The sequence below is a fragment of the Fistularia commersonii genome, chromosome 13, assembly GCF_037954325.1.
Source record: "Fistularia commersonii isolate RoL2024-O1a breed Wild chromosome 13, RoL_Fcom_v1.0, whole genome shotgun sequence".
In the NCBI taxonomy this organism is placed as follows: Eukaryota; Metazoa; Chordata; class Actinopteri; order Syngnathiformes; family Fistulariidae; genus Fistularia; species Fistularia commersonii.
In genome coordinates this window covers 4,420,431-4,432,565 of record NC_141296.1, presented here as the reverse complement: position 1 = coordinate 4,432,565, position 12,135 = coordinate 4,420,431, and the positions used below count along the sequence as shown (strand labels likewise).

The following is a 12,135-nucleotide window of genomic DNA, read 5'->3' as shown; positions in this document are numbered from 1 at the left end:
CTAACACAAAGATTTGATTTCAGGCAGGGGGTCACAAAATATTGTTCTGAGGGCCGCGAGTCTGAGACCCGTTCTCTAAAATGTTAAAAGATTAAAAAGATAAGAAATTAGCAGCACTTGGATTACAGAGGGTAGGACATTTTCAAGGGAGGTTGAACCAAAGTCACGGTTGAAGACTTGAGAAGCAGAAAGGAGTGGCAGTGTGGAGCAGACCAGATACGTATGGAGGGGCAAAGTTGTTGATGCATTAATACGTGAGGAGCAGTAATTTGAAGTGCTAGAATTTCTTTGCAACTGGCTTCATGTGTTCTCTACGGGGGTCTGAAACATGATCCGACTGCAGAATTTCAGTTTTTTTGGGGAGCCCAAGAAGAACGATGTAATTTATTTGGGAGATGACAAGACTATGGACAACATACGAAAATTGACAATCAAAGCAAAACACATGTAACTTTTTCTATACTTTGTCATCGTAAAATAAATGCAATATTTCTCACTTTACTAATTTTTCCCGTAAACTGCCATTTCATTATCTTTGGAGTGGTTTGGCCATTTCCTCTAACTCCTTTGTCGACTAAAGCACAGGATGGACATGTTGTCTGGGCTCTCCACGCAGTTTTGATCATTACCTACAGATTTTAAACAAATCTCGATATAATTCTATTTTAAAACCAAAATAAAGATCTGTGTTTGTACCCAGGCATTTTTAAATGAAAATACTTTTTATTTATTGTCATTTATTTTGCATGTGTATAGGTGATTCTTTGACCAGATTTATCTTTCATTCTAATGGGCTTTTCAAAATTGTGTTTTGACAAATTTTGCACCAATACCCATGTTTACATTTCCATTTCTAACCCCTTTTTTAAATCTATTCTTGCGTCAAATATCAACTTGAATATCAATGACTAAATTGTATCTTGGTTACTTAGAGAACTATTAAATTGATATCACATAGAGATCATTTGAAAATCAATAAAACACGCCTAAAAACAGCAGCAAAGAAGCAGAGTGTGGATGCACAAAGTGCGAGTTCATGAATATAAACAACCTCAGATTGTGTCAATTTTTCACTTTCAATCTTATTGGAGTTTTTTTTTTTCTCAAATGACATATTAAGATCTCAAAAAACTCTGATGACAGAGTGGAAAAGACATGTTACCGTTCCATCACCTGCTGACATACTGTACTTCTTCTTTTTGGAGAAAGTGTCAGAATGACAGAAAAGTGGGTTTTTTTTTAGGTCCCAGAGAGAAAGGAAACTTATGCTTTCCTTAACTAGCGAAACAGAGATCACAGTTTCTGTGTGATTTCCCCAAATTCAAAAACAAAGAGCCTGGTTGTTAGTAAAGGAAACAGCAAAATAAATGTTAGGGAGAGTGATATAAGTATAGGCTGATGTCAGGCTTATGTTTTAAAGAATAACCTGTTAACAATTTTCCCATCACTAGCCTCAAAGCACAGTTTTGCCCACAGAGAATTAAACATATTCCATCAAGTATTTGTCTCCCAGAGGTAGATCAAGTTATTTAAAATTTGGAAGTCTTACAGCCAACAAGGGGCTGGGTCAAAACTGTCACCGACAGATATTCTGCTGTGCGTATATAAACTGAAACCTCTGGCTGTCTTACTCCATATGCTAAATGTACACAACGAGTTTCATTGAAGTCTGAAGATTTCACTGACTGTAACAGTATCCCTTGCAAATGTGTGTGTGTGCACACACATGCAGGAAGTTTCACAGAAAAATGCTGCAATTTTTCAGTTGTTTTTTTTTTTCCCCTTAAACCAACTTTACAATGTGGTTTCTTGGGGATCAACTTGACTGCAACTTTTCGTAATGTCTTGATTTCTTTGTGAGGAAACCCCACCCATAGGACTGACAAAACACTATTTTCCCAGCATGTGTCTCCACAGGCATCGCACACGTTTATATTTCACTTACATGGTTAATCCTGCAGATGGCAAATGGCCCGGTTTTTACTCGGGTGTGTGAAGTACAGTGCGGTAAAGGTAAGTAGTATTGCACGCCACTGCATCTGGGTTACATCTCTGAACAATACTAAATTGCAAAGAAACGTTAAATAGAACACAGAAGATAAAGTTCTCATTCTTCAAGGTCATTGTACTCTTTGTAAAAACCTTATTGTTGCATCTGCATTTGTTTACAAATAAACTGACAGAAAGTGACACTGTATTTGAGTACATTAAAAAAAAAACAAGTATTTTTTACCATCACCTGCCTGGCTTGCAGTCATCCAATTCATCAGCATCTTACGTTATGGCATTGGATTACTTTGATAAGATTATCTTAATACATCTCCATGTTGATGTCATTTTGACATATTGATAAATGCAATTGATTTTCAAGAAAGTCTTTCCTTCATAGGAAGATTAATTACTCACTTGTGAAAACAAATGAAGCACAAGTCCATCACATTTGCATCCATCTGATGAAATTGGTTTTACCACATTAACTATGACACTGCTAAGTGTTTGCACTAAATACACCAGTGCTTAATCTAGAATTAGATTTTTCTGGTTAGATATCATGAATATTTGATAAAAACTTTAGAGTAACAGTTTGTGCAGGGTAGTGAGATTATTACCTGATAAGTTATTAATGCCATTATTGGGAATTTCTCCATTTGCACATATTGAGCCACGATGCAATCTTAATTCAGAAGCAACGTCCCATCAAACTCACTTCATCACGCGCTGGTAAGTTGTTGACCATGCAACTATGCGGTTTTGCATACTCATATATATTTTGTTTAAAATTATAAAGATTTTAGAGCTCTTACACTCAACAGCTTGGGTAAACACACACACTCACAATACTATCATGATATATTGTGGCTCAGCAAGAGGAGCGTAAATTGCACTCAAAGTTAATAAATAGCAAAACACTAATCACCCTGTAGCTGCTTAAAATCCCCTTAAAAGTATCCACATATTTGAAATGAATTCTAATTGCTTACTGCAGAGTCAAACAACCTGCACAGGATTAGTTAAGGATCTGTGTTTACATGGGTGTGTGCATTAGCTGGCGCTGCTCAGCATACCTCAGTGTACAGCTCATCAACCCACTGGTCGACCAGTAACACAGCATTTTTAACAAAAATGGAAAAACTGATTTCTGATGAACTGAAAAGTTTATTTCCTTGGCCATCGACATAAATATACAAAAATTCCAAGCGGTTTATACTGTCTGAAAAAAGATATGGTCAAGTTGAAAATTACTGAATTATTGATAAAAACATAAAAATTTACATTTTTTTTCTGACTCATAAATAATACAAATGTGTACACATGATCTCCATTTTAAAATGGCGGAAATTCTGAGACTGACTTGATTTCTCCTTGTACAGAAAAGCACCATTTACAATTTCCATCCTCTGACCTTTAGACATTTGTTAACTGTACTTGTATCTGCATCTTTGGGCCTGATTTAGGCAATCCATAGTACATGTTGCAAGGGCACGTGTACATCCATCTAAACCGTTAAATGTACACCAGGCACACACACTTTACAAGGGTTGTCATTTGACCTTAAATTAATCATTGGAGTGTTTTGGGTGTCACACATGTTTTGAGTCTACTCCTGTTGTGTCTAAGAGCAATGCATGCTGGTGCGGTAAAGTGCCAGCAGTCAGTCAGCAGTGTTGACTGACATTAACAGACCTCCTCCCCCCTTTTTCTCCTCAAACAGTACATTATTCAGACAATGAGATGCACCTGGATACGCAGATTCACAATGCATATGCTGTCCTTGTTATAGACACAGTAACTGAGGCATATTCAAAGTGTCACAATTAAAATATGCCACTGTGTATATTATATAGACTTTCACTGTGCAAACTCTTTCCATGTGTGCATTACATTGCAAGTAGAAAAACTAAAAAAAAAAAAAAAAAAAAACTGGTAAAATTGACTGGAGCACACTTGAGTAAATACGGTGCGCCAGAATATACTTGCTGTTTAAAAAAAAGGGAATGAAATAGATTCATTTGTGTGTAACACACATATGGATCAATTATTAATTCAAAAACAAATGACAACACCTTAGGGTCAGGCTTTACAGGCAAATTGTTTGACAGCGAGGAGTCACACTTGTCATTTAGACCATGTACTACAGATTGTATAAATAAGGCGTTTTTGGTCAATGATGCAAATATTTTATGCTGTGTCTACAAAGGAAAGCACCAACAATATTCCCAACCACGTCCCACTTTAAGACCATTTCCATGGGCGCACCAGACGGCGCGAGTACATTTGCTATTGCAACAATGGCGGCAAGAAAATGACAGATGGAAAATGGAAACGGCACCGTCCTATGTGCTGTGTATGAAACCGGGCCCTTTATCTCGACGTTAAAAAGTTTGTATGAAGGGCATCTCAAACAGAGAACATTACCAAACGCGAGTCACCTAAATTCTATGACACTCGTTAAATCCGGATTGATCACGTATTGATTGCAGTGGCTCTAAAAACACTGGTGGCTTTTCAGTTGCTCCACATCATTAAAGTTCAGTCCACAGTTGGAGCATTGGATTGAAGCTTTCTCGCTGCTGTGTATAAGTTGATGTCTCTTTAGGTACTCCACTCGACTGAATCGTTTTCCACACGCTTCGCACCCGTAGGGACGCTCACCTGTGTGGATCCGCTGGTGCCGTTCCAAGTTGCCTAGGCGACTGAAGCTGCGCCCACACTGTGGGCACCGGTGCGGCCTCTCGCCCGTGTGCACCAGATGATGGCGTTCCAGCGAACGCGAGTGTGTAAAGCGCTTTCCACAGATCTCACAGCAGTGCGGCCTCTCAGCAGCGCAGGCACACTCATGGTTCTTAAGTGCCCAGGCGTGGCTGAAGGTGTTGCCACAGTGAGCGCAAGGGAAAAGGCTCTCTTCTCCACCGCTGCTCTGTAGATGGGCACCACCTAGTGGACAGGGATGCTCCTCCATCTCGGTCTCCGTGGTGAAGCCGCCTCCACACTGTGGGCAGAAGTGGAGGAGGTCCCCGCTAACTTCGTCTTCGCCTCCGCTCTCCCCGGCGCTCCCCGGGGCAGACAGGTGGGGCAGCGACTCTGACTCCCCCTGCTCCATATCATCTCCGGCGGTGACCGACGCGGTGTCGACGTCGCGCATCTTCTTCGACCAGGCTGACCTCAGCTCTGCTCCCAAAAACACTCCTGGCCTCGCACGTTCCTTCACCTTGCCTTGCTCTACCTGGTCTTCTCTCTGCAGGGTTGGTGGCTTTCGCTCAAGCTCTCCTTCCTGCTCCATTCCATCAAGACCAATGTACTTGGGAACTAAGCCGACGGTGCCGCCCGGCGCTACGTCGGGGTTAGGGCTGACGGGCCGAGAGCCCGACATGTTAGCCTGCTCGCGGCTTCTCTCGGCCCTCAGAGCGGACTCCAAACCCCTTAGCTCGTCCATGGTCATGCCACCCTCTGGCGACTCCTCTGTGTTCCCCTCCCAGCCCTCCTCCTCTGCCTCTCCTGACTGAAGTGTTGGAGGATGATCTGACAAATCTCCTGAGAAGAGACAAGTTTAAGATCAGATTTCAGGAGGCGTTTTCAAATCAACAGTTGCGGCCGTGAGCGCTCCGCGACACAATCATCTCCCCGCTGGCTCGTTCACAGCAATTTACCTTCACTTTGAGCTCTGGAGCCAGGATGGAGGTCTTGGTTGGGTTGGTCGATTTTCAATGCCTCCTTGATTAGCCTGAGCGAGGCAGGCTGATAGCCCTCTATTTCCGCAAGCTGCAGGGACAAGCACAAATTGAAACGTTATTTGTGAGACAAACCAAACAGAAAAGTGCTGCAAAAACACAAATGAATGACAGCTTATTAGAAACTCAATGATACGTCATGCCTGTGCCTTAAACGGTATGGATCATAACAAGACAAAAATCACAGTCACAGGTAAGAAACCTGTTTACCTCAGAGCAGAATAAAAGCTACTAAATAATGGGTTAGGATAGAAACACAAGATCATGCTGCAAACAAATTGCCATTATATTAACCTTTTCTATGATATCGTGAATAAAGGGGGACTCTGACGATTATCCAAGACTTGATGGTTAAAGCAGTAGTTTTAGCATTCATCTCGTTCGCTAACTTTTTTTTTTTTTCTCAATTGCTCGACATGGAAACAAATGCGACATACTTTGAATATTCAAATGAGCGAATCTGTTCCCTGTCATTTGTTCATGTGGTAAATCCCTTTTCTCGTCTATCCTTGCCACGTCTACCTACGAGCCAGCTCCACTTGAGATGTGGAGAGCCAAACTCAAAAGGCACTACTGGAAGCTAAATATCAGATAAGCAGCCTTCTCTTTAACCGCTATCTCTGGGGTGATGTGATGCCTGAAAAACACAAGCAAAACTGTCGCTCTCTTTTTCCACTAGAGTTCTCTCTCATTCTGTATGAAGCTGCTGAGCAATGCAGAGATGCAGCACCACTTTCTCCTCCTACTCCTCCTCTGAGAAAGCCTGTCTCCCTCACCTCCTCTTTGATGTTGGCCGTCTCCTCCCCCTCACCGCTGAGGCCGCCCTCCCCTTCCTCGTCTTCCATCAACCCTCCCTCATCCTCTTCACCCCCGGGGAACTGGATCAGGTACATCTCCCTGGCCTCCTTCCCCACTCTTCCTCCTGCTCCTGCTACCATCCCCACAGCTCCTCCACTTCCTCCTCCTGCCCCACCACCTCCTTCCTCCCACACACCTCCAGGCCAGCCTTTTCGAAAGGCTGCTGCCGGGCCCTTCTTTGACTTGCCTCCTGAGGAGAAGAAAGCGAGACAAAAGAAAGAGAGGAAGGAGAAAGGCAGACAGGAGGAGGGGGGTGCATTGGGAGACCGAACGAAATACAAGGGGGAGTGAGAAGAGTGGGAGGAGATGATGTGAGGGCCAGGAAAGACAGATGAAGGAGAAATGAGGGTGGAGAAGTGAGAAAGGGAGGGAGAGGAGGGCATTGGAGAGACAGAAGAGAACAGGAGTAGAGGGGGAGGGGAGAGAATAAAAGGAGTAGGGAGTGGAGGAGTATGCGTGGTGAGTGAGGAGAGAGTGGGCGTAGAAAGACAGATGAGACAGCAGAGGAGAAAAAATACAGAGTGAAGAAGTGGAAATGGATAGTGAATGTGTAATTATGGAGGTAGAGAGGAGCAGGAGAAGTGTGGAATGGAGTGGTCGTGGCGGGGAGCAGCATAGAAAGGGGAGTGAGTGTGCAACATGACGAGGGAGCAGCGAGAAGGAGAAATGCATTGGAAGAGGTGGGGGCGGCCAGAGCGGGGGAGGAGGAGTGGGTGTGAGGAGAGGAGTAGGAAGGGGAGGAGGTGGAGTTGGAGAGAGCCAGAGAGAAGTGAAGGAGGTGGGGGAGGGAGAGGAGCAAGGCAGGAAGGGAGGGAGGGAGGGAGAGGGTGTTTGTGAAAGCACAGAGGAGTGGGAGGGACGAATGCAGAGGAGAGGAGAAGAGAGGGGGAGGTGAAGGACAGAGGGAGTGAATACGAAGAGGAGGTGGAGGAAGAAGAAGAAGAGAAGGGGAGATCAGCTGTTATCAGATGGCTTCCAACAGAACAAGTGTGTCTTCATATAATCCCTAGTTGCAAAGCAGAAGCCTCGTTTCTAGTTTCTATTAAGAACAACAGTATACAGATGCTAAGCAATGCAGTACGCGCTTTAAGCTCACTAAACGCTTCAAGCCTGGATGGGATTCGTGAAACGTACACGTAGCTTTTAAAGGGACAGAAAAGGGGGGAAAATAACACTCACGCTCTATCTCAACTTTTCGTTTCTGCCGCCCTCCAGCCCCTTCCTCTGCCGCCGCCAGTCCTGCGTTGCGTCGATTGGCAGCCCAGCCCATCCCGTACTTGCGCTCGGTCCTCAGTTTGTTCTCGGTTAGCCTTAGTCGCAGTTTGAGAGCCTCGTTCTCCTTCCTGTTAAGCGACAGCTCCACCAGATAGTCGGTCACCGTCTCCTGGAAGAGTTTGGTGATTTCGCACACCGACGCTCGGATCAGACTGTCCATGACAGCCGTCAAATGCGTCTCAAACGTGGTCACCGACTCCTCCATCATCGCCGTCGCGGACCTGGTGATGGTTTAATAACAATTTATGTTACCGTGCCAGCAAAAATACAGTTGACCTAGTCTCCCTACTGATTTCTGAGAGGCACTATCTTAAATTGCAAGCGCCGCCGAACACGTCAAATGTTAACAGGCATTCATGTAGTTAAGTTACTGCTAGCTAGGAGACACAACGTCAATACGGTGGTGAAATTGGAATACACACAATAATATAATACCATTCTATACATATGTCTGTGTATCGATAGTATTTTTCAATAATGTTACAGTTTGTCGGTTTACTTGAGAGGTACAAAATCTGTGTAGTTCGCAAACACGAAAAACAAGACCTGCTAGTAAACTTGTCGACATCGATATTTTAAGAAGAGCAGCAACCTTCTTAACATTGGAACGGTAGTGGGTGACGTTAGCTGTAAGGCTAACTTAGCATGAAATACGCACCGTCTCTTTGATGAAACCGGAATAAGTAGACTTGAAACGGTAGATCACCGAACGACTTCGCAGCTCACGGTTGGGGTTGGTCGGTGTTCATAAGCGCAAAGGCGAGGCGACAAAGGAAGGCACCATCTAACTTCTGCCCTCTCTCGCTGCCACTGTTTTCCGTGTCGCCTCCTTCTCGGTGTTTAATGATGCTTGGGAATCTGCGCATGCTCAGTACCGTAATTACCCTACACTAAAATGCAGCCGCACCCTAGAAAAAAAAACCAAAACAAACAAAAAAAAAGTATTTTCCTTTAACTTAACGTAGTTTCAACAGACATATTTACTATTTCAAAAAAAAAAGAAAAGAACCGTACATGCGGTGTGTTCAGAAACGAAGTGTGTGTGTGCCTACGCTAATACCCTCCGAGAAGGATAGCGGCGCTGTATTTAGTTTTCCCAGTTGATTACACAATCCGGGAGAGGAAGAGGGAGTTTCGTTTTCTCGTCTATGCGCCTTTATCACATCACCTCATCCGGATTGTGAAGAGACACCATAACCACCGCGCGGAATCATGCCGATGTTTGTTGTGAACACCAACGTGGCCAAAGGTGACGTGCCGCAGGCTTTGCTGTCTGAAGCCACCGAAGAACTGGCTAATGCTATGGGGAAACCTCCACAGGTAGGTTGAGAGCTGCTGGATTTCCTGCGGAATATTCCCTTCTCCGTGATCCAACCAGTCTAAGGTCCATCCACCAACTATGTTTTGCAGTAGTGATAAGAACTTGCAGTGATTTCTGCTTGCCTGGAGCTAATATCGGCCTTTCTATTGAGTAAATATAATGTTTTATGCATCAATCCTGACTGATGTTTGCAGGGCGTACTATTGATAGACGATTGATCATCTCACTTCAAGCAGAATATATACTAATGCTGCACTGAGCCATATCCATCCAGAGCTAAAAAAAATATCTTAGCCAGCTATGATATTATTTTTGAACACTGGACCAGAATTCGTTTAACAAATCATTTCTCGAAACAACTCTTTGTCACAGGCCCACCCTTTGGTCCAGGAAATGTGCAATGTCACCATCTGAGGTGACATATCAGCTTCGGAGGGCATTAAAAATAATACGTTGACATTGTTTTACACAGAATAAATGGAAAAACACAGCTTTGGCTTGAGAGAAAAGTCGAACCAATGCATTTTCTGTAGCACTGTGAGGATTTAAGGTTTAAATATCACAGTTTTTCTAATTGTTGATTTTTTTTATTAAAAGATTATAAATCCAATATAACCTTGCATGTTTACACTATGAAAGTGCATGTACAGTTAAGAAAATATATAATGAAAATAATAATAATACACTATTAATGATATTTTATTATTAATTATAATAATATATTATAATTATATTATTCATAATAATAATATAACGTGTGAGGGATTTTCAGGGTTGTTAGTTTTGTAATCCTCTACAGTCTTGACGATTCTTCACAGAAGGCAGAACTAAATATTTTACTTTAATACTCCTTTTGTGAACATGGAGTTGTCTGCCTGTATTTGTTTCAGTACATTGCCGTGCATATCAATCCTGACCAAATGATGATGTTTGGAGGAAAGGGAGATCCCTGTGCGCTCTGCTCGCTCCACAGCATCGGCAAGATCAGCGGGGCTCACAACAAGCAGTACGCAAGACTGCTGTGCGATCTGCTCAACAAACATTTGAGCATCTCTCCCGACAGGTAACTTAACACACATCGCTTCTCATCGGGCGATAGGTTAAGGGCCCGGACACCAATTCAGCTCATTTACTTCACTGGCAATTAATGTCAATCCCATTAACCTATTTCTCCATGCCTATTTCAGGATTTATATTAATTTTGTAGACATGGACGCAGGCAATGTGGCCTGGAACAAAAATACCTTTGGCTAAGATGGAGGTCACCATTGAAAATGATCATTCCAGTACTTCAAGAGGAATAACTATAGGTCAAGTGGAAGTATGGAGAATCAAGATACTTGTCGATCTATTGGTAAACATTATGTTGGATAGTCATTTAGCACTTAACTTTCCACTGATTTGTTCACATCGCAATAAAGCATACTTGAAATAACATATCTGCGTCTGTTCTCTTTATCGCACATATAGTCTATAATTCAATTATTTGGTCAGTTTGGTTTAATCCTGGAAATAATTGGAGAAAGTGCTTGACCTTTGTCACTGGAATGATAAATATCCACATTTTTCCATTTTTCGGAGGAAAGATTTTGGCCTGAAAGTTACACTGATGAATAAGAGTCAAAGTGGGAGACCAGCGTTTCTGTTGGGGAGAGTTTTTTTTTTTTCTTTCCAAACGAACTAAGGTTTCAGATCAGGATATGTTGTAAGCGTTTGCTTCATTACACTTTAGACTAAAACCACATTTTTATAGGTTTAATGAAACATGCCATCAGGCTGTTGTCCATAACTCATTTATATAATATTTGTGATGATTTTGTCATTCTTTAAAATTAGGTGTGCAAAATGGTTGACCTTACTTGGGTGCGTTATTAAGGCACATACTTACAGAATAACTGAGTGCAGCTAACTAAAAATAATTTAATGTCATACTGAAAACTGTGAATCAGAGTAGCTTAATTGCAAGAGTGCTCTGGTCCCACAATACACCTGAACTACCAAATGTTTTTAGATAGCATCTCATGAGTTTAAAGGATGTCAACTGATATTCAAAACAAACGAAGGTTTGAAAGATTCACTCATGATCTGCGGGCATCACTTCCTGATGACAAAATTCTCACAAAAAGCCCAAATTATCTTGAACGGGAGCTGGTGTTAAGGGCATTGGCTAGTGATAACAATCAAATTTGAACAACCATAAGGTATTTTGTGGTAAAAGAGTAAAAAGTAGTATGTCAGATCAGTTGCACTTTACACAGGGATTCAGTTTCCTGTCACATGTAATTTATGTAATCTCTCCGCTAGATACCAACATTGCATTACACTTTTTGGTTTTTCTAAATTGACTGGGTTGCTATCATAATGAACACGATTTATCTTCCATGTGTAAAATATATATTTGCTAATGACCTTAAATACCAGTAAATACCTGCTGAGTGTGTCAGCTGATCCCCCCACCTGTAAAGCCCAGAAATTTGGGGTTAGAGCTGAAGTAAACCTATATCGTCTCCATTCTTTGGTCATGTGGAAGTTATGTGTGCTGCGACATATTCCTGCTTCTCAATGCCAGTCAGTTTGAGGCTCATATCCCTGCTTTCATTGTCCGTCACTAGTTTTCGGAATTCAGAAAGCAATTCATAGTTTGTGTCCGTGTACTATTGTCCTATTTGCATTTCACATAACTTGCAGCAGATTTTAAAAGATAGATTTCCCAATTCTTCTTTCCTACAGTTTACAAATCAAATAATCCAATATACATTATTTTAAATAAAACATGTATTTCTCTGGACTGAGTAAAATTAAAGAGCTGTTTGAATTATTGACTTGTTCACCTCACTGGAAAGCTGCATGATTTAGACAGAAGTACAGACCCTTGGCATGAGCTTTCAGGAAATCTCGTTCTAAATCCAGCAGCATTAATTTGAAGTTAGTTTTACATTGGCAGGTATTACA

The 12,135-nt window shown here is 42.1% G+C and overlaps 2 protein-coding genes across 2 annotated transcripts; one reads left to right on the top strand and one right to left on the bottom strand.

The window, feature by feature from the left end:
- Window positions 1–3,136: 3,136 nt before the first annotated feature.
- Window positions 3,137–8,758, bottom strand: LOC147227656 (uncharacterized). Its single transcript, XM_086157773.1, has 5 exons — window positions 8,521–8,758; window positions 7,767–8,083; window positions 6,506–6,777; window positions 5,649–5,760; window positions 3,137–5,532 (listed from the first exon to the last, which is right to left on the bottom strand). The coding sequence occupies exons 2-5, from the start codon at window positions 8,068–8,070 to the stop codon at window positions 4,487–4,489; spliced, it is 1,734 nt and encodes a 577-aa protein (XP_086013899.1). The 5' UTR covers window positions 8,071–8,083; window positions 8,521–8,758; the 3' UTR covers window positions 3,137–4,486.
- A 214-nt stretch (window positions 8,759–8,972) lies between these two features.
- mif (macrophage migration inhibitory factor) lies at window positions 8,973–10,618 on the top strand. The gene is made up of 3 exons (XM_086157787.1): window positions 8,973–9,182; window positions 10,074–10,246; window positions 10,371–10,618. The coding sequence occupies exons 1-3, from the start codon at window positions 9,075–9,077 to the stop codon at window positions 10,435–10,437; spliced, it is 348 nt and encodes a 115-aa protein (XP_086013913.1). The 5' UTR covers window positions 8,973–9,074; the 3' UTR covers window positions 10,438–10,618.
- Window positions 10,619–12,135: the final 1,517 nt, after the last annotated feature.

Bases quoted from the DNA above. Each gene is read 5' to 3' on its own strand.
- LOC147227656 (XM_086157773.1), bottom strand. From the start codon at position 8,070: ATGATGGAGGAGTCGGTGACCACGTTTGAGACGCATTTGACGGCTGTC. The intron at 6,778-7,766 runs GTGAGTGTTATT...TCTTCTCCTCAG, and splicing joins ACGAAAAGTTGAGATAGAGC to GAGGCAAGTCAAAGAAGGGC. The intron at 5,533-5,648 runs GTAAATTGCTGT...GTCTCTTCTCAG, and splicing joins CTCCAGAGCTCAAAGTGAAG to GAGATTTGTCAGATCATCCT.
- mif (XM_086157787.1), top strand. From the start codon at position 9,075: ATGCCGATGTTTGTTGTGAACACCAACGTGGCCAAAGGTGACGTGCCG. The intron at 9,183-10,073 runs GTAGGTTGAGAG...TATTTGTTTCAG, and splicing joins CTATGGGGAAACCTCCACAG to TACATTGCCGTGCATATCAA. The intron at 10,247-10,370 runs GTAACTTAACAC...TGCCTATTTCAG, and splicing joins TTGAGCATCTCTCCCGACAG to GATTTATATTAATTTTGTAG.